At 40.5% G+C, this 21,564-nt stretch overlaps 2 protein-coding genes across 4 annotated transcripts in view; both read right to left on the bottom strand.

Annotated features, from left to right (window-relative positions):
* Positions 1-21,564, bottom strand: part of UNC13B (unc-13 homolog B) — a 215,302-nt gene that overhangs the window by 79,472 nt on the left and 114,266 nt on the right. For 2 of the 3 annotated variants that reach the window (XM_066180967.1, XM_066180969.1), the window contains exons 11-12: positions 5,240-5,286; positions 838-916 (exon numbers count right to left, since the gene is read on the bottom strand). In XM_066180967.1, coding sequence (XP_066037064.1) covers positions 838-916; positions 5,240-5,286 — 126 coding nt within the window. Of the gene's footprint in view, positions 1-837; positions 917-5,239; positions 5,287-11,727; positions 11,751-16,443; positions 16,693-21,564 lie in introns of those variants that run through there. The other variant, XM_066180970.1, reaches the window with a different exon arrangement.
* LOC136288730 (protein unc-13 homolog C-like) lies at positions 16,692-18,809 on the bottom strand. Its single transcript, XM_066182239.1, has 2 exons — positions 16,802-18,809; positions 16,692-16,709 (listed from the first exon to the last, which is right to left on the bottom strand). The coding sequence occupies exons 1-2, from the start codon at positions 18,755-18,757 to the stop codon at positions 16,692-16,694; spliced, it is 1,974 nt and encodes a 657-aa protein (XP_066038336.1). The 5' UTR covers positions 18,758-18,809.

Below are 21,564 nucleotides of genomic sequence, written 5' to 3'. Positions count from 1 at the left end.
GTAAGGGTTTTTTTTTTTTCTGGTGAAGACTTGATGGATAGTCTTCACCTCCACTTACCATGGCCTGTGAAGAGAGAGAATGAATGCATTCAAGGGAAGTAACAGAAGTTAATGCCATTATTGCAAAGATTTAAGATACAAGCAGTTAGTTAGACACATACCATTATGCCCATGTATAAGCTGGCAGACAAAATTGTATGCATCTTTTCACATGAATTACAGGATATAGAAACTTTGGTCTTTCAGCTGTTACAGCATTTCTCTCAAGTATGAAATCACTACGTGTACTGAATACAACCAACAGAAAACCATTTGTTCTGCAGAAGCCTTATTTCACCATATCATGCAAGCATATGAAAGTAGTCCTCATTACTCACTTGGTTCTCATGCCTCCTCAGAGCAGAAGTCTACTGGCACCATTGCAAATAGCTTTTAAAATCCAAGCACATATGCTCGTTTATCTATCTGAAATTCCAGCCTTCTGGTAAGCTGCCAAACCTCACATGGACATTATAACTTTCCCTAAGGTATGTGATTTTTAGCAAAACATTTAAAAATTATGCAGGCCTAAAAACAATCAAGTATTTTGTGTAAAATAAAAAGGATTAAGAACTTGAGAAATACCCTAATTGTGTCAAATGAATGAAATTGTCTACAAAACCACAGCTCATTCTCACTGAGATTTTTCAAGCAGGACTCCTAACCCTTTAGCGTAAGAATTAATTTAACAAAACGCTTGAGCTTCTTGAAGTGACAATGAATGTCCTCATATATCAAGAAAGTAAAGCCAGCTGTGTAAATGCTGTGTGGCAGAAAAGAAACAAACAAATCTCTTACCAGATCACTGACAAGTGGAATTGGCTTTTTTTTGCGTAGATCAGGCATACTATCAATGCCATAGAGACCACCTGCAGGCCTGGAAATTCAGGAGGAAAAAAAAAACAACAACTTAATTAATTTAGGGCTGGGGGGGGTAAAGAGGGGGATGCTTTACTGAAGGAAGAAAAACAGCCAGATTATACTTAAGAAAGTGTAAAGTTAATGCTAAAGACGATTAAGTGTTTCTCTTCTTCACACGCAACAATCCAGACATTTTTGCTTGGTGTTGGTTGTTAGGAGGGAGGACGTCAAAGAAGATCAGCCCAGGGGCACGATGCTGCTACCCATCTTCTGATTCTAGTCTAGAGCACACTTAATACTGGCCCTTGAGGTCCGTATAATTATTAGGAAAGACCTGAAGACCTGACATCTTAGGAGAAAATATATTATTTTTATTTCTGTAAAAGAGAGCATTCATGGTGCTCAGCATTTCAAGCGATGCAGACCTGTACACACAAGAGATGGCATTTGCTGGCAGAAGTGACAATGGAGCAAAAGGGCAATTACCCCAGTAACAGCCAGAGCCTGATGAAATAAAACACTCTAACCGACTTCCCTCCTGACAAGACCAGCCTAGATAATTATACCTGGATCCTGCCACTTACTGCTAACACAACATGGATGTAACCCTGTACTTGAAGATGGCCTATTAATCCAGCTTAAAGGTCCCTAGAAAATGCATCCGTCTCTAAGGACTTTGAATAATGCCTTTTACTAAAGTTGGAAACCAAGCATGCACCTCTCTGCTGCGGCTTCCTCCCTGCAATGAACACCCAGCCCAGCAGGCAAAATCCCCAGCACCTCTCAGTGTCTCCCTCATCCTCCCCATCTCCATTCTGTTTTCAGGCCTTGCTAACATTAAGAATATGGTTCCTGAGGTGGTCTTCTCAAGACTGTAAAGGAATCCTCTGCCTCTCTTTCCTTAGCCATTTGCTTTCACTCCCTACCATTCTGGTTTACACATTTTGGTATTTGTGTGATGAACTGGCTGGCTATTTCAGCCTGGTTATTTTGTTGATTTGCTACAACATACCCAGCCAAAACACCCTGCAGGAAAATTACAAGAAAAAGGAGTATGGGACAAACTGTTCTTACAGACATAAAAACTACCTTTGAAAACTGCCATTACAAATTTGTACATGCCATGAAAATTGTAAGGTTGAAAATGACACAAGGCAACCTGCAGCAATTAGAGAGCAGGGCCTACTCAAGCCCCCTTAAATACAGCCAAAGGCAAAAAAACACCCAAACAACAAAAATATCCAGCATGACCAAACCTATAGTATAGCTTGAGGATAGACAAGGATGTCACAACAGAGCCTAGCATGAGGCTGTGACAAAGAGGAAAACAGTCCATTATTACAGAAACATGTGACGGAATTGTAATAGTACAATTGACTTTTTTTATGGGGCGTAGGAGGGCGACGTGTCCGAGCCATGGCTGAGCTGACAGCTGCTGCTGGCTGAACAAGCCTGGTGGGAAGGTGAGCAGTCACATGTAAACTGCAAGAGCTGTGTCAGCTCCACGGTTTTCCAACAGTGCAGTTTTCCAACACTGGAAATCCTCACAGCAAGGCCACACTGTTTTTTTTACTAGAGGCTATCAGCATTTCCAATAGAGAACTCCAGGAAAACTTTTTGACCAAGTCATACTGCAAAAATCCCTTCTGACTTACTACAGAAAAATCTCACCCACAACACAAAGAAATATGTTTATATTGCCACATTTGTCTGCTGCCTTTATGTTACAAAACGTTTCTGATACTGGTGATACTGTTTGGTAAACAGTAAAATAGGTGTTGGGGTAAAATAGGTGTCATGGCAGTCTATTCAGATGATGTAAAGAATCCCAGGATTACTTAAACCACAACACGGCTTATTGATAAGCTTTGTGTCAAGGATTTGTGTAAATCCCTTGATTTATGAAAGCAAATATAAAATCGAAAGGGAGAGTGTATAACCTGAAAAGATGCAACAAAATGATCACAAGTAAAACCCCAGAGTTAATGCTCCTGCTAGCAGTTTTTTTCCTACATGATTTCAAATTTTTTTTTCTAATTTAATTGAAAGGAAGCTGTGATATTCTGACATTTCCCAGGAAAGAAGAACATTAAAACTGCATGCTTTATAAATTCAAGATGAGCCTATATAAATTACTGTGCTTGAGAAACATGTCTAGTTACAGCTTGGTTTGCTGAAAAATACTTTTGATAGATTGATGTTTATGAGAGAACCAGTGGTAAGCCAGGATGACAAATGTATTTAAAAAGTGCTTTTATTTGTCACTGAAGAGAAGTGTCCTAGTACCTACATAGCTACACACCCAGATGACCTGCTTTTAACTTGTTAACAGTAATAAAAAAATTCAAGAACAACTCCTAATTTTCAAAAGTGTGTTTTCAGCTACCTCCCTTTATTCAAGCACAACTGCTACCTCGCTTAATAAAATTACAGTGTTTGTACAGACAGAAGAATTGACAGTGCCTCAAATATGCCCAGTGTAGTTTTATTTGTAATAGGGTAACTCTCCTCTGCAACGGATGTAATAGTTACAGTATTATTATGGAGAGCAGTATTGAGGAGTGAATAGCATTTCTGCATGAGAATATAATTTGCACTAATAAATAAAAGATACAGATATGAGGTACTACATCTAGAGACTGATCCATAATACCAATTGTACCTTTTTTTTTAGAAGTGATATCTCCAAAGCCAGTGATTACAGACAGGGAGCTCCTGTTGCATTGTACTATATTGAAAATTGCTTGAAGCATTTATTCATCTTTTAATACAAGTCGTTTCACACAGAGGCTTCCATTAAATCTTGACAATCTAAGCAAGCTAAGGTGGTTTGCAATGACCAAGGACGACTACTTCTTTCAAAGGACACCACAACTCTAATCTTTCCATTGAAAGAACAACTCAAAACATAAATGCTTTAAATACACTTTGAAGCTAATTAGCCAAAATGTGGCTAAGGGCGGAACTCTAGGTTTACCACCCACAACCACCTTCTCTGGGAATCCCTTGCACAGGATGAATGAGTACGACTGACTTTTGCCAAAACTACAATAGCCAGACTGTTTAGCTGTACCTTGCATAAAAAGGAAAAAAAACCAATAGATTAAAGCAAACAATGCCTCGAACTGACAACACACGTTTAAGTAACTCAAAACTTGCAGGTGTACCCGCCTTTCAGGCTAGGAAGTAATTTGGTGTGCATGAACCAATAAACTGAGTTACATAGTCCCCTTGTTAAAGCAGGAGAAGGTGCTGTTTATAGTTACAATAAATCACTGCCTCCTGCTCCTGCAAATTGCCAACTCTCCAGCAGCCTGCTCACTAAGTCCCAGGTTCCTTAGGAAAAGCAGGGGGTTGCTAGGCAGCTCCAGGCACCCACAGGTGACGTTTTGTGGGAACATCAACACCACAGAACAATGACTCCAAAAGCAGAAAACCATATAATGAAGCCTCCAATTTAACTTCATGTTTTATTAGGGAAGCTTCCTTCAGTACTGTGAGAATTAACTTAAGTGCGTAGCAAGCCAACATCAGGCTGAGATTTCAGGACAAATCTTGCTGCGGCTGACTGACAGCTCCTGATGTGTGCCCCAACACCAACCTGAATCACCCTGATTACATACTAGGCACATAACCTTTAAAATGTGTCACTGTCTTTTTCCTGCCAGAGGATCCCAGGGAAGCTGCCATGCTGGCACCTATTACCACAGAGTGTCATGCTACAATTACAATCAGAATTTGTCTGCTTCATTCGCTGCCAGTAGCGTGCTGTGGAGAGAACACATGACCTGCTCACTCTCATCTGTGCAAAACAGGCATGATGAGCAATGCATTAAAAATACAAATGGCAATAATTTCTAGAGTTAGTGCAGTTTTAACTACTACAACGAATCACTGCAAATACAGAAGACTTCCCCAAACCCATCCTCTTCTTTTAAGAGCAGAAGATACAGCACTCTTTCAGAGCTACTCTTACACCCCTCCCCCTGCTGCCACTGATGACTTATCCAGGAGAAAGGATTTCAGCCAGATCACTCTGAGGTGCTCAGTAGCAATTATTTAATACTCTGCCGTAAGGACTTGCCACCAACACATTACAGATTATATGTTGCAACTATAGTCTTATTCTTAACCACAGGTCTGGAAGAGCTGCACATCCCACCTCCAGCTGCTTAAGAAGAGACTGAAACACAACAGCAGCCTGGCCCTCAGTGAGTTTTGGCCACTTGACTATTTCATTAAAAACATCATAAATGCTATTTTTACTTAGACTGAACTGCAGACCTCTAAAGTATACTCTAATAAACAGAGGGATAAAAGGTCTCAAAATAGCACTTACCCGCCTTTGAGCCAGGGTGGTTTTGATGGATCAGCCTCATCTTGGCCCTGAAGTGGGAGAAGGGAAGAAAAACCAACACGAAATTAGTTTCCAGAAACACTGGAAAAAGTATTTATATTTTATTCTGCAGAAAGGGTAACAGACCACACGACATGCAGGCATATGCATACAGAAACTCTTTCAAACACCTCCAGTGATCAAGATGCCAGGATAAGTCATATAGATACAGACAGACTATGCAATTTCATTGAATAGCTAGGACTGGAACCTGAAGAGCCTGTTCAGTGCAACTCCTCATTCAAAAGGCAGTCTTGAAAACAAACTTTTAATTTTACTCCAACACCAACGAGTTATTGGAGAGTCCTGTTACTACAGGTCAACACTTAACATGAATGTGGTCATAATGAAGATGTTATAAATTAAAAGCTCTCGTACAAAATGCACAAATGACAGACTAACATGAACCTCTGTATGAACATCTTGTGAGCTTTGCTCATGCCCTAATGCAAAAACTCTTTCGACTCCTAGGCAGAGAGATCCCGTTACAGCTTCACTCATTTATTTGAAAGTATTTAATTTCTAACAGGCATAAAACACTGGCCACCACCTGCAGGTCAACTGGTATCCCACAGTGTGATGGAAAACACCACAGACTGCAAATGTGGGGATTCATATTAATGAATTCAAACCATGTTCTTATGTTCATATTAAGATTACATTTACAGAATGATGTTCTCTGTTTCTCTGAAGATCATGAGTGGGCTAATTAGAAATGCTAAGTATTCGAACACTTGCAATGTACCTGGAAGAAACAATAGGTTCTGGAGAGGGGGAAAATGGTTACCCGTAAGCTGAAACCTCCTAGTTTCAGCTCACGGGTCATCATGCTCAGAAAGAAATGCTGCTTTCACACAGGACTAAGCAGGTCACGACGCTAATGGCTAAAACTCCAGCCTCAGATAACCACATCTGCCAAGAGAAAAAGGAGGCTGCGACTTGCAAACAGTGAAAATTAAAGTATTTCCAGCCATGGAACTCACAACCTGAGAGTCAAAAAAGCAAAGGAGCTTGAGTCAGGAAACAAGATCCAACTTTATGCAAGACAAAAGAACACACCCCCAGAAGAGAGTTCTTTTTTCTTTTTTTTTTTTCCTAACCTGTGCTCTGCATGAGCTGTGCAACCTCACATTGTTCACAGGTGACAGACAAAGACTCTCAAGAGCATAAATAACCAAGGAAGAGGAGTTCTCTTTGAGGTATCAACTTGAACAGAAGCAAATGTCCAAACTTCATATTTTTGAGTCCTACAAATTAGGGAATTGGCAGATTTAAAGACTACATATTAGTAATGTTTCTTATTTTATATTTAAACAGATTGAACAGTATGGTGTTATCCATAATGGAATGGATAGGATCAGACAGGCCTGCAGAGCAGGAAGGGGCCCAGACCCACAGTCCAGTACCATGCACAATTCCCCACAGCAGCAGCAGCATTGGTAACAGGCTCCACCAAGCTTTACTTTCAAAACCCCTCACCTAAAATCTGCATTTTCTCCAGAGGGATCTGAACCAACTGCTGGTCAAGAGTGATTTCATAAAGTAAATGCAACCAGATCCTTCTGAACACACAGAAGGTCATCTCTACCTTTGCATCTGAACACTTGGAAGAGCTGTGGTTGGAAAGCAACACTAAAATGGACGAAGGTTTCCTATCAGGCTGAGCTTGACATCAATGGCTCAGCTGTGCTGAACGACAGAGAATGACAAACACAAATGTGGCAACACTGACTGGCAGAAGGAGTCAGTAATAACAAAGCATTCAATCATTTTATGTGAGAATGAAATATAAATGACTGATATTTGAGACATTAACAGACCACAAACCAGCATGTTCACTGCAGACTGGAGACCAGAAGAGCATCAAGAATCTGGTAAAAAGGGAGAAGGAAAGATATAGGGAAAGCTGTTACCTAGTTCAGCAAGTTTCTACAGGCAACCATGAGTCAACAGAGAACAGCCAGGAATGTGAACGTGGGGAGGGCATAAAGTATGATCAGAAAACAAACCTACATCATGTCCCAGATTCATGATGTGCAAAGTAAAATTTGACAGGAGTTCCAGATAATTAAAATAAATGAGCAAGAATATAATTTATTTTTACCAAGCCTTTCAGACATGCAAATAAAAACAAAAGGCAGAGCTTCTCTAGGGTCAAGATTGAAAATCATCTGGGCAATACAGCACAGGGCAAAAGAAAGAGCTTTCAGTAAGTGGCAATATTGATGCAGGGCCAAAGCAACTGGTGGCTGTGTGAAAGCAGGAGTTACCACCTGCTGAAAGCAAAGAGCTAATTTGCTCCAGGCAGCCTTCTCCCTGAGAAAATGCCAAGAAAACCAGCTCCTGACATCCATCAAATGAGGGCTGATGCCTTGAGACTGTTGAAGAGCCAATGCAGTACCCACAGTTAAAGCGTGTATGTGGAGGAGGGAAATGTGATCCAGATTAGTGTAGGACCATTATTGGCTTCAAAAGCTTGAAAGGGTTTTGAGCAAACATGAAGGAAAGAATTAAGATGGAGGCTATTGAAAAACAAGAAAAAATGTAACAGAGGCACAACCAATTTTGTCAACATTCTGGTTTTGTTCCACAAAGCAACTATTTTTCTCTAACCATAAAATGAATTATGAACTGAATTTTCCTTCCAAAAAACTTTTTTGAGGCAGTGCCACGTGACGTTAATAAAGACTAGATAAGCTGAGGAGGAGGAAGGAGCTTTGAGGTGGATAAACAAGTAACTATAACTGAGCCAGCCATGGACAACGCAATAAGGAAGCTAGTGGGAGTAAGTAGGATCTGCTGATAAAATCTGGAAATGACAAACCCAGAATTACTGACACTGAACTCACAGAGTGGCCCAGTAGAAAGAACTGATGACAGCAAGTACTGCAACAATGGAGGATAAAACATGGAGAAAATGGTCAAGGCAAGGTCAAAGCCCCAAAGGCTGCCATGAATTTGACTGCATACAAGGTGTTCCTTAGTGGAGAAAAGCATGAAACAATGGATTTGAGTTCTAGTCATCACACTGACCATAAACCTTTATGATATAGCCAGGTAGGAAGAGAACATAATCCATGGAGTATGTCCAATGAAATGACTCCACAGAAGTAAAAGCATAAATACCTTTGTACTATGTTGGCAAGATTCCTTCAGAAAAGCATATGAAATCTTCTTATTGTGCATCAAAGTAAAAAAAGAAAAAATCAAAAGGAAAGTGGCAAAAGCAGCTGGTGGATGTAAACACAATCCTATAAGGAGAAGAACAAAATATCTTGCTTACTCTAGCAAAAAGAATCTCTTCCTGTGTTTGTTCAACAGGCAGGTGAATGGGAGAACTACTAAACAGAAAATGAAAATTCAAAGGTGTCTCACAAAGACAGCTCTGCAAAAGCCTTTCAAAAGGAGAAGCAGACACCAAACCATAACAGTTCTAGAGAATGAAATTGGGAAGTTTATATAAAAGGAATTGGCATAGAATCACACAATGGCAGTCACCAAGAAGTCCTCTGTAGTCCCTTCTTCCAGTGACACATGTAGTCAAAGAACCAGAAGGCTGTATTAGCTACACATGCTGGCATGAGGCTTTAAGACATTTCCAGCAATACCAGCTTAACAAAGTAATCCACAGCTTGCACCCCTCTTAGAGGTAAGAACTCTTCACATATTCCTCCTCATTTAAAGAAAGCAAGCACCAATATCATACATCTAGACGGATTTGCTGCAGGTGGGGAGTTTCCAAGTCCCCAAAGGCAGCACTCACGCCAGGACACAGCAGGACTCCAGCAGCTGCCCTGGGATGGGACTTGTCACCAGCCATCTGTCTCCTCAAGTTCAGCCCACGGCAGCAGCCTGAGCTGGTCAGAGCCCGGGCAAGCAGCAGAAACAACAGGCAGGTGGAAAAGAGCACTGCAACAACTGTGACAAATGGGAAAGCAAAGGGAAAGCAGACACATTTAACTCCCAGTCATCCTCATGCTACAAGTCACAGAAAATGTTTTGCTGGCTTATGGGCTTCTCTGCACAGCTCCATCACTTGATCTTTCCTTGAAAGCAACCACACCAGACTGAATCTGAATTTTTTTTTTTTTTTTAATCTCCAGTAAGCACATATGGGAGCACTGAAACAATGGTGACTCAAACATGTAAATAAAATAGACCATCACATCCTTATTTGATGGGGATTTTTAAATTTCTGATGCCAGTGGATGACATCTTCATATCTACAGTCCTACAAACACTTTCATATGGGGAAGTGCTTGTCAACCCTAGTATTGCAGTATATTCACTTACAGTAAAGCATACCATAACCAGCTGCAGAAAGGTCATCTCCAAGTAATTAAAGTTTCTTATCAACCAAGAACCAGTTAGAAAAACTATGCCAGTGACAGAGAAGCATGAATTTAAGGCCCTGGATTAAACAAGGCAACAGACATGGTCACTTAAGGCGAATTATTCAGTCATAGGGAAGGCAATGTTTAGTGAAGCCTAAAAAGGAAACAACAGGAGTTTTGCTTCTCAGGAAAAGCAGCAGCTAGGTTTACAAGTAACATAAAAAGTCATTTAACAAAGCTGCAATTTTAAAATTTTGCAAATTCTCTCATACATAAGAAGATAATTTAATGGACAGAACAAACATTTATGCACTTCTGTAAAAGTGAAGTACATAAAATGGACAGAGGGTCCAAAAAAGAAATAAAATAAGAAATCAGAAAGTCTGGAGCAGCACAAGGGAAACTAAGAACATCAGAGATCTGTTAGTCCTCCATATAAATATTGCTCTCCACATAAAAGGCTTCCTAACAATGCAATTTCCCATCACATTTAAGTACTGTGTCTAGCATATTATCCTCTTAAAATATAAAACAGATGTAGAACATGTAAAGCTGCTTTATGCTGCTTTATTTAAACAGATTAAAAAAATCAATTTCTTCTTATTTGTTTTGAAAATCATCGTAACTTGTTTTCAAATACCATGTTTTATTATCAAACCTCAAAACCCTCAGTTAGATATAGGTTAATCTGAATCAGGCTAAAACAAGGAGCAACTGTTTCAACGACTAAGTTTAACTTCTGGTCATGCCTCATTAGAGCATTTCTTCAGTGGCATTAACAGAGTCACACTGAACTAAATCCTCCCAATTAAACAAGTCAGTCTTGTGGTTCAATGTTTCCATTCACTCAAGTATGCTGCATTTTACATGGAACCCATAGCTTCAACAAGTCAAGGGATTATTTTAAATTCACTCTGTAGTCTGCAACAGGATCCATTTAATTAAGGGCTGAAGAGCCCCAAAGGAAGCTCCTTCCAACTGGTGTACCATCCAGTACCACTTTTCCAGCTGCCAGATGAGCAGTTTGAAGGAGGTTACAGTGGTTTTGCACTGAAGCCAAAAGGGGACTGAATTTAACACTGATATATGACATCTGGTATCTCTGCATTCCTGAAAACACATTAATTGACAAATATTTACCAGTAAGAAGGAAACAAAACTGCTGACATATGAGCCAATAAAGCTTAGAAATGCAAATTCCCCAGACTCAAGGGATGACATCTGCATGGAGGCCCAAAATCTGTGCAAGGTTCAGCTTCTCCTGGAAGCCAGTTTTGCCACATTTATAGAACTACGAGAGAGAGGGAAGCACAGCAGGCACTGAACACACATAGCACAGAGTCATGAAAATAAAACAGCTGAGAATTCAAAAGCCAATAATTTCTCAACGTGAGATACAGTTGATAACAAATTGTTGACAAAGCACACAGCAGTCAAAGAAACAATTCTCCAGATCCTCCTAGGAGGAAAGTTACCTGTTGCTGACAGGATAATGGGTAGAGGTAGTCAGTACATGACTAGAAAGACAATAACTGTATGAATTAAGGAAAAAGTTCTGCCCTTCCCGTGGGGCACAGGGCCCTGCTCAAAGCAAAGTGACTAAAAAGGCATGGGACCTGCAGCAGATATCTTTCAGCATCCAGGTTTGATTAATCCCACTACTACAACCCACAGACATACTTTTGACTTCAGCTGATGAATGTGGATGAGCCAGACAGAGATGAGATGAAATTAAATAATATAACTGAAGAAAAATGAGGAAGAGCTTGATTTAAACAAGATTCATAAAGAGGAACACTGAAAAAGACAAGATGAACAACCTGTCCTCTGCTAACGCAGTGCTTGTGCACATCACACACACCCCACAGAGCACCAAAGGGAAGAGATCACTCCAACCATTCATGTTTTCCTCTTTGTACAAGGTCATAGGCACTGAACAGACTCTTAACTCATAGTGTTAACAATGCCTCAGACAAGCATGACATGCTAAACTGAATCTCAGCGCCTCAGCAGGAGCAATTGGCTACAGGAAGACAAGTCATGCACACACAGGGGTTTCAGAAAGAGATGCCAGTTAAAAGGGACAACATGTACCACCTGGAGCTCTCCTCTACCTCCTTCTGCAAAGAAAGAAATAAAAACAAAAGAGAAGAGGGAGAGGAACAAAAGTTAGTAGACCAGATTTCTGCCATGACTTCTGTAAAATGCTTTTTACAGAAACTGGGGTAAAGGTTTGACACAAGCTGATAATACATTTGTGCAGCAGAGTTTTTCCATGTGCTTCCTGGGACATGCATCAGACAACCTTTAACAGACAGCCTTGACCTCTTTTTAGAGTTATTGTTTCTGTTTCACTAACTGAAGAATTTTAAGTAATCTTAACACAGAAGTGGAGCCACCGTTTATCATACAGGAAAAAAAAACCCTGTATTTATTATAAGGAGGAACAAATTTGTTCCTCTCTCCCCCAGATTGCATACACTGTCTGCACCCCTGCATCTGAAAAATCCCCCCTGCTCCCCTCCACACTCCCTGTACATTTTGCCCAGTATGAGGAAACTGGCAGCTCCCACAGAACACATTTTGCTTTTGCAAATATTACAATGCAGAGATATTTTCTGGGTTTATACATCTAGGCAATTTCCCTCTGAAAAAAAAAAAAATCCAGAAGCCTCCTACACTAAATCTCATGTTTATGGATAGGCAATTTCAAGGCTAGTAAAGTTACATGAGAGTCATACTCAAAACTTCCGGTACAGACATGATATTTTTTTAAGTCTTCCAATCAGATAATTCTCTATCTGCACAGAAGAATCCTATTACTCATTTGTGTATGAAAGATGGAGGGGAAGGAACATCTTCATGGCAACAGGAGACACTCAAATTGGTTTAAAAGCAAAAATAGTTTTTGAAGTTACTGTCTATACGGGTGTAATTACCGACATGCAATCACTAAGACAGGAAAATAGAGAAGCTATTTTAACTTAATTGCTAAGGAGAAGTCAAATTACTTTAGCAAACGAAGTGCTGGATTGTAGCTAAAATAAAAATCCTATTTTCCACCTTAAGACATTCCTGCACAGATGCTCATTAGGGAAGAAAGCCTCTGGACCACCCTGCAGGCTTCTCCTTTGGAACTAATGGAGGAGAAATTACAATCAACAGGATGCTGCAACCAGTGTGGCACAAGTGTTATGTTCTGGCAGTCTGCTCTGCATAGACCAGTTGACCTGGAGAAACTGAGGAAACCTGGGGCCCCTCCCAGACTCAGACGGGAACATGTTTCGTTGGGCATGGGCCCTTCTGACAGTTCCCTTCTGAAGTAATTTTCTGTATCTTCTTCCTGTCCTATTCAATTAAGCAAAACCTTCTCACCTAGACAGACACAGTTCCACATCAATCTTTGGTTTTGGCCTTCTTTTTACACAGTCACCCCAAGCTTTTCCAACCCAAGGCAAATCCCTCCTGACTTGGTCCCTGTGGTGGTTTCAGAGTGTCTCAGGCACATCCAGGCAACCCTCATTAACGGGTTTTTATTCCTTTGCATTTGAACTCTGTTCCTTTCTGGCCTCTCTGGTGGAGTCTTGAAGCATGGAAGATGTGGGAGACCTGAACTCCTGTCCCCTCTCAGGTCTGCTGTGGCTCTCAGACACGTCAAGCCGGGAAACCCTGCTTTTAGCCCCCAGCTGGAAAACACTGAGGACAGATGGAGTCTCTGGCAATGCAACAGCTCAACAGCAGCAAGCTACCAATGAGCATATGCAAACTACATATTTTTCAAAAGCATATTCACTCCACTCATTTGGGGTTGATTTTCCACAGAAAATTCCTTGACACAGGCTAGCACTGCCAAATTTTAAGACCTCAAGGCACCAGAGCTTCTCAAATATAGGTCAAACTTATTTTTATACAAACACAAAGAGCAATAAATCTTGCATTAGACTAATTTTTGGATAATTTTAAAAAAAGAAAACACAAAATAACCTGTTTTGGCTTCAAATCCATATTAATCTTTGATTTCTGAGCCCCATCAGTTTAAGGCTGTTAGGGACAGTTTCAGGCCAAATGTAAAATTTGGCAAAGCTCTGAGTAATGCAGACACAGATTTAAAATCTTGTGCCTCACTACAGTATGTGCACTCACAGCTCCATCAATGGTGACTAACTTGGCTAAACCCTGATCACAGAATTCTTTCACCATTTCACTTTCGAGCAGTCACCTTAAATCTCATAAAATGTCTAGCATTTCAGGGATTCACTTAAAACAAATTCAAACTATCATCATCTTCACTTACACTTTTTTTTTTTTCTCAAATTCAAACTTTAAAAGCTTCCTCAGATTTTCAGGGGATATTTTATTTTTTTCTTTCGACTTCCAGCTAAACACAACAATTATGCATATGCATCTGCCAAGTTCCAAGTTCTTCCGATGATTTGCATCTGTGTCCAACTATAAATAATTTAAACCTTTATGCCAGTGCATCATCTCTGATTCACCAAAACACACATATTTACAGACACCTTCAAACTTATCTTCCATTCCTTTGCTAGAGGCTGCTGCCAAACACATTTAAGAAAATACCTTGAACTGAACTTTTGAGCAAATGTGAGGTTCAGGTTCAGAACAAAAAATAGCTGCAGAACTCGGTTTTATGTGGACCTTATCCGGGAATTGAAAAGGCTATTAACAACAAATCACATTTTTAAAGACACAAACACTCATCTACAGCTGGGGAAAAAAGCAAACCAACATCATTTCACTGCATTCCAGGTATGATGCTTTCTCCAAAAGAAGAAAATAAAAGCTTGGCTCAAACTTGAGTAGATTGAAATAGGAAATAAAACTGTAGCCTCTCTTTCTTGAAAAATACATGCCAAAACAACACTCTTTCAGAGTCACAGAATCACAGAACGTTTTGTGTTGGAAGAGACCTTAAAGATCATCTAGTTCCAACTCTTTGCCTGTCTAGCTGTCAGGGTCTGGGCTGCTTTGCTTCCTGGCATTTCCAGGGTTTTTTCCACAAGGTCTCACTTTTCTTTTTCTTCATCCATGTTTTTCGACTACCTTTGCCTCCTTCAACTCCTGTCTCTCAAAGCACATTTCCTACATTGTGACTTCATCACACACTTATTTTTATAGCTTCAACTGCCAAATCTTCTTTACCGATCTACCTTTATGGGAGTGGCATAAAAGTGCCACCAACTTTTTGTCATATCACTGGATAATGTACAAGAGAACTGAACCAGGGAGGATGACAAATCCCAATTCACCTTGGAGCCAGATCTAAGGTACAAAGCACAGCTCTGTTCCTCCTCCTCAATTGTTTTGGCTACTTCTTGCCTTGTGAATGTGCCTGTGCTGCTCAAACTCTGCTGAGATGAGCAGCCTCCTCTCACATTCAGAAACAGGCTATTTCAGTACTTCTGATAATACTGTGGCACATGCTAACCCAAACCACTGTCTATCCCCTCAGGTTCTAAAATTAGAACATATGCCCAGGACTTGAGCACCGCACAAACACTACCAAAAAAAAAGAAAGAAAGAAAAAAAAAATCTGTGCCAAGCCCACTAACTAATCCCAGCGTTTCCCTCATTAAAAACTTACTGTTTGAGCCAACTCTATACTAAAGACCTTGTATAAAATAAGAAAGCAGAGAGCTGATTACCAGCTTAATCATCAGCACAATTGAGAAGATGACTGATACAGAAATCAAACAGAGGTTGACAGACTATTTCTTCACAATGAAAGCAGAGTCACTGGAAAAGCACTTGGCATTAGATGATTCCTTTAGTGGGGAGAGGAGCCCCGTGATCATTCTGACCAGCTTTCATGATTGCAAGAAGAGTGAATACAGTATTTGATACAAAGAAGGTCACAACAAATACATGAAGATTTCAAGCCGTAGTTAAAATAACTTCTACTCTTGAAACAAATCCTGTTTCCTTAAATGTGTAGTGACTCACAGAGACGACACTGAGAAAGCCTTCTCACTGCCTGGAGAGGAAGGGGGAAGATGGACCTACAATTCAGATCCTGTTTTACCACACTGAGGCTGTCAAAACATGTCCCACCAAAAGATGCCAGCCAGCTCTATCTCCCACAGCCTCAGGAAATGGTTTAGCAACACTGCTCCACCACTGTATCAGCTCACACCTGCTGTGGTCACACATTTCAAAATCTGTGCTGGAAATAAGGGATGCAATTCCCCAGAAACGAAAAATTTCCCATCATGGACAAGTTATGGAAACAATACCAAAATACAAGTCTCAACTTTTAAATTTTTTAACTAATTATTATTATTATTATTATTATTATTACTATTACTAAAGGTCTCTACTAGGGTAACATCTAGCAGTGATTGAACACTGAGAACTGCCACTTTGTGATAGAGTCACTTTAAGTCTAGATCCACTCAACTCACAAAACTGCAAATCTGGCTACTTATAGCTCAAATGCACACTTTGTTATCACATGTCTTAGCTATTATATTTAACAAGAAACCAAGTCACGAATTATGACGAAAAACCTTAACACCTGCTATTTTGAAGAAGCACTGCAAATCTCCCTCTCTCGAAGAAAAAAAAAAAAAAAAAAAAAAGTGAAGCTTGCATTTTAGTGTGTTACACAGTAAATTTCAGGGGGTTTTGTCAGTACTGTTTTACAGTGCATGTACTTGTCCTTGTAACTATTTGCTCACAACTTTTAATAAACTCACAGAATGTTCACAGTTCACCCACAGAATGTTGGCCGCTGGCTGCACAAATACCAGATTTTGACATCTCCTTAAAAACATTTTTTTTTTTTCATTTTACCTGAATTTGTCTCCTCAGCAGAAATCCAGTTTCCCTCCTGTGCTAATTCTTTTAAGAGTCTCCTACGCATTTGTCTCTTTTCCCTCAGCACATTTTTGAAATTGTTGATGCATTTGTTCAGGTAGATGGTCTCTGCGCACACCTTGTCAAGGCTCATGGGCCTACACTCCTTTGCTGGCTCAGGTGGACGGTTCCCATCTTCCCCAGCCTCCTCAGGAGGTAACTGCTGCCCCATAGGGATTTCACAGTCAGATGATGGCATCACACTGGAAACAGGAGGCTCATGCAAAATAGAGGAAAGACTGGAAGGGGCAAATTGCATCTGAGCAGATGTTTCACTGTTGACATTTGTGTTTGCCTGGCTCTCAGAGGACTGACTAGGAGGGGTTTCTGCAAAGTAGTCAGAGCTGCCACCCATACCTGAACTGGTCAGCATAAGTGTGTTGTCATCATCCATCTGTAAGCCACTATCATTTTCCAACAGGATTTCAGAATCACTTGTCTCCAATTTATGGAACACCACTTGCAAAGCAGACCTGAAGTGGTGAATAGCCTTCCCAAGCTTATTAGTGTAAAACTTCATGTCTACAAGATCAATGTTGTCCCGGGAGTGGTCAAGGAAATACTGGGAATTTTCCAGGACATCCCTAAAGACCTGATCAGTTGGATCTTGATCATTCAGGTCCATTTGGATCATATCTTTCAAGCTGTCACTACTATCAGCCATTCCATCTGTGGTATGATCATAGCTAATGGTTGTCACCCCACTAGAAACATCTTCTCTTTGAACATCACCTTTCTCTGCACTGGTGAATTTGCAAGAGTTATCATAGTCTGTTTCAATTTCTTCTGTGGTTATCCCCTCATCTTTTTCTAGAAGAGACGAAGAATTCTCAGTGATGCTTTTAATGTCAAGCCTCTGTTCACTACCGTTACTTGAAGCACACATCTGGCTTGCATGGCCCGAAGAGTCAGATGAGCAGCAGTGATTTCCATCACCTGATTTAGGTGAATTGGTCACCTGTGGAAGTTCAGCAAGGGCCTGGCAAATGTCCCTATCATCTGAAGGCTGCTCACTGCAGCTTACTGTTTGTGCTTCCTTTCCAGTTTCAGGTATCAAGGTGTCTTCCTTGGTCAAGGCTGACTTCTGCACAGAATCAAGCCTCTCCCCTGCACACTGTGCTTTCCTAGTCATGCTTTTATACTTAACCTGGCATGAGTCCGTCTGAAGGTGCCCAATTGCATCAGTTCTCTGAGCTCCATCAGGATTCACCGAGTTCTGATTATTTTTCTTGAAGCCAGACTGTGAAGAGACTGAATCTGTTTTCTGGCCCCTTTGGCCATTCTGCTGCTTTTGCTCCTCACTGGTAGCAACCCGGACCCCTGAGCTCTGCAGAAGGATAGATTTCTGTAAGATAAAGTCTCTCTGTTCACAACTCACAAGTTTTACAACTGCTGGTCTTGGCATTAATGACTTGCCTGTACCGATATCTGACCTATAAGCATCTTTTATATACTTACTGCACTGGATACCATTGAAACAGTGATATTCAGACAAAAAGCTGCAGATAAGCTCTACTGTATTTTCGCCATCTTCCTCTGGGATGCCATAAAAATATAACACTGGTTCTTCCTTTTGTACCTCCCTTCTTGGTTCTCGAGCATGCATACCCTGGGTTTTGCCACCGGGACCACCTTGCAGGCCTTCTATCTCGCTCAAGACTGTGTCCACACAGCTGGAGACTTCATCCACAGAGCCTTTTATCAAGGTGAGGTGCTGACGGAGCTCTGCAATCTCTGTCTGGATTCGACTTATTCCCTGTAGCTCTTTAACAATGTAATCAACCACATCAGCTGAGCGGTCTCTTGATTGCCTTCTTCGACTCTTGCATGCAATGGTCTTTTCCTGAGGAAAGCACCCTTGCCTTTCAGCTGCATCCCTCCAGCTCATGGTAATGCTCAGGGAAGAAAGGTCCTGCCCCTCAGACGCTCTGCCCTTTAGTTCAGAAGAGGTCTGCGTGATACCATCAGAACTCCTCTGCAAGTCCTTTTTATTCTGCTGAACTGAACACGGTATTTTTACGTAGCCACCCCAGTTCAGTTCCACCTCACCAACACACACTTCACTCACTCCCTGGGAATCATGTCCTCCAACCTGATGAAAGTCCCCTCCAGCCATGGAAAATTCAGTGCTTGGAGAGCTCCTCTTGATTCCACAAACAAACATGTCTGATTCAATCTCCACTGGGGAGAGCTGGCAGCGATGTGCGTGGTTTGAATTATCATCTACCTGGCCTTGGAGAAGCCTCTTCATTTTGTCCCGCAGAAACAAATGGAGTTTTTGCTTCCGGAATTGCTTCCTGCCCTGTAGTTTTACAACAGGTTTTCTGTGCAGAAGTGAAATTTCATTTTCTTGCTTTTTCAATCTACTTCTAGCAAACATCATCAGCTGCACCTGTGTTTCTCATAGTGCTATAAGCTGCTCAAGCACACATCAATAACTTCCCAATGCACAACTTGCATCCCGTTTTTATTCTGTCATGAGGCAGCTACCAAAAGAGGGAAAAAAAAAATTACAGTTTGGTTCAGATAGAAATATCCGAGGTAACTTTAGCAGAAGAATAAAAAAAAAAAAACCCAAAAACCTAAAATCAGCATACGCATAATATCAGACAGAAAGAGGATATGCTATTTAAAGTGTACAGACATTGTCTTGGTTTTGGCTACCTCCCCGAACAGGTTTTTGTTGGTATAAGTATTCTTCACTCCCTCTTCTATTCAAGAGAGTGAAAAAAAAGGTCAAATTGAAAAAGCAATTCTGTGGTCGTTTTTCTACCAGGTTTGCAAAATACTCTCAAGCTTGAGCTCCTGGCAATTGTGCACAGTTTGATTTAATTATCCCCCAAATACAGAATTCTGACATTAAAAATTCTATCCTTTCACATTTCCCCTCCTTTCAAGTTCACAATCTTCATCCTTTCTTTCTTCAAACCAAGGCAAATTTAATTTGGTGCAGTACCAGCTAGCCCACAGGAATTGCACAAAGTGACGTAATGGCAAGAAGAATGGATGGCAGACTTTAGGAGTAAAACCTTTCAGCTATTTTAGTATTTTCACCTTAATATTTTGCAAAGAAGCAGTAAAAAAAAAAAAAAATCCAAAAAACAAACCAAACTAAAAAATCCTCAAAGCTTGCAAGTTACCAAGCTAACCTGCAGCTAAATATGTCACACTCAGCATACGCACAAACAGGCTGAGCTGACAGGATGAAGTTTCTGCCTGTCATTTCTGCTCCAGTTCTGAAGATTTTGCAGTTGATAATTTTCCCAAATTTAAATCCCCTCAGTAATGAGCAAAATAAAAACAAAAAACCCCTATAATGTTAACTACTTTAAACCTCCATGTGCTTTTGCTGGCTTACTTACTAAGCAACATACAATCAGTTTTTTCCTCCAGAGAGCTGGGCACAAAAGAGACCCACACAGGATCCTCCTGGAGGCAAGGTGACCGGAGAAAACGAGTGATGATTTGATGACTCAGTTTGGACTTGTTGCCTGAAGCACATAATCTTTCTCATATTCTTGTTTTATTTAAGACCTATGGTAACTGTCTTTCATTTTTATTGTTTTCACTTTGGAGGCAGGAAAGGAGAGAGTGTTTTTTGGACTGGAGGAAGCAGCATTACAAATACCGATGTCTATAATAAGAGCTTAATTAATATGCTATAAAAGAGGTTGCATCTGTGTTTCAGATTTAAGTCCCATAATCAAGCATCTCAGTTGAACTTCCATACCAAAGGCAATACCATCCCTTTTGCAGGCTAAGCAAATTCTCTGTGAGATTGATTGCCAGCTTCTTTAAAGAAAGTAAGTTTTAATTTTCTAGGATTTTCAGGCCATTGGTCCAGAAAAATCACTTGGGATTTTTTGTTTGGGTTTTTTTTTTTTTCTCTGTTTCCTCATAAAACAGGGCTGACATAAGGAGTATTTTCTCAAACTCCTTTCTTCTACCACATACACAGTTTAGCCACTTTCACTTGAGTGGGCAACTGATCTTTAACATCAAAAAATACTTCTGTACCAGTCACAAGAAGTGAACCCTTGGAGAGTAAGCAATTTAATTCAGTGGCAGCCAAGAAAAAGAGCTCCATAGTTGTGGCACCCTACACATGTTGCTTGAGGGTAGCACACAGAAATGCTCATTTCCAATCTTGTCCGCAGTATTTAACTCCAAGTGCTAGGAGAAAAGCCTACATATGCTTGTGCAAGGTTTCCTTCAGAAAGCTCAGTCTTCATCATGGTTCCTTCTCTGCGCAGCTTTCAAGGCACCAGAGGGGCATAATATTCACTTTAGTTAAAAAAAGAACCAAAACCAATTCAAGACAGAGCTCAATCTCACTTCCCTTGCTACAACACTCAAGAGCAGCAGTTTTTCACAGAAATCACTTTTTCCTGCTGAACACTTACTTGCAAGATTGCAGCAAGTTCCAAAGCTGGCAGCTCAGTGCAAACAGTACAATACTGTCATTTTTATATATATACAGTATTTGTGGCATATGTATATGTATATATGTATGTGTGAGTTTATGTATGTAAATATATGTATGTATATATGTGTGTGCATATATATATATATACACACACACATATATATACATATATATATATATACCTACACACATACAAGAATATCTACGTCATTGGAGATTTTCAAAAGCACATCTTTGATTCCATTAAATACCAGCAGTACCTTTCCATCTTTCCCCAAGGAGGACAGAAACTGTTTCCTCTAAAGCTGGGAACAAGGTCAGAGCAGAACACATGGACAGCAGCTCTGGTACAGAGGGAAGCCTTTCTACCTCTCTCTACAGTGGGTGGAAACGAATGGAAATCACTGTTTACCACCAAAGATCAAATCACTGTCCACTAAGTGGAATGCCAAGAATCAAGTAAGCAAGCGAATCACCCTCTTTGTCCCTCTCCTGCAGGCTTCCTCCCTCCATTCCCCATCCCAAGTCCATGCTCAGACCTGAAGCTCTGAGCATTCACTCATTCTATGGGCTGGTCCTAAAACGTCTCTGCGCCTCCTGACATGTCCTTTCCTGCTCCTCTCCACCCAGGG

The sequence above is a fragment of the Chamaea fasciata genome, unplaced genomic scaffold, assembly GCF_029207755.1.
Source record: "Chamaea fasciata isolate MVZ Bird 193981 ecotype frontalis unplaced genomic scaffold, bChaFas1.0.hap1 SCAF_4, whole genome shotgun sequence".
Taxonomy (NCBI): Eukaryota; Metazoa; Chordata; class Aves; order Passeriformes; family Sylviidae; genus Chamaea; species Chamaea fasciata.
Note: the sequence above shows the minus strand (reverse complement) of the source record. Positions and strands in the feature narration are given on the sequence as shown.